The sequence below is a fragment of the Eimeria tenella genome, genomic scaffold (assembly GCF_000499545.2).
Source record: "Eimeria tenella Houghton genomic scaffold, Eth_scaff3315, whole genome shotgun sequence".
Lineage (NCBI taxonomy): Eukaryota > Apicomplexa > Conoidasida > Eucoccidiorida > Eimeriidae > Eimeria > Eimeria tenella.
In genome coordinates, this window is record NW_013543132.1 from 1 (window position 1) to 459 (window position 459).

Consider the following 459-nt stretch of genomic DNA (forward strand, 5'->3'; position numbering starts at 1 on the left):
CTGCTTGCGGCTGCTGCTACTTCTGCTGCTGCAAATATCGTACCTTCTCTGCTTCCCCCGGCGGCATCGCATCGGCTCCATCTCTGAGCAGCAGCAGCAGCAAACACTCCACAACAAAACTCCTGCAGCAGCAACAGCAGCAGCAGTAGCAACAGGAGCGACAGCAGCAGCAGCCTTCAAAAGTGGCAAACAATGTGATACTACAACAGCAAGCAGCAGCAGCAGCTGAAGCTACAGCTGCTGCTCTTCCAGGTTGATGCCTTTTTCGCCGTCAGCAGCACCAGCAGCAGAGTGGGAAGTGCTGCTGCTGCTGCTGCTGCTGCTGCTGATTCTGGGTGTACGTACAGCACAAAGACTCACCGCGAGCGCTGCAGCGCGTCGATGAGAGGCGCTGGCAGCAAATCTCCAGCAGTGCTGCAAGCAGCAGCAGCAGCAGCAGCAGCAGAGAGTATGAGCACA

General features: G+C 57.1%; 1 protein-coding gene across 1 annotated transcript in view; it reads right to left on the minus strand.

The window, feature by feature from the left end:
- Nucleotides 1-16: 16 nt before the first annotated feature.
- ETH_00037700 (ABC1 domain-containing protein, putative) overlaps nucleotides 17-459 on the minus strand; it is a gene marked incomplete at both ends in the record, with an annotated part of 1,393 nt that continues 950 nt past the window's right edge. Inside the window, 2 exons of the mRNA XM_013376316.1 lie at nucleotides 17-83; nucleotides 361-414. Coding sequence (XP_013231770.1) covers nucleotides 17-83; nucleotides 361-414 — 121 coding nt within the window. The remainder of the gene's footprint in view (nucleotides 84-360; nucleotides 415-459) is intronic.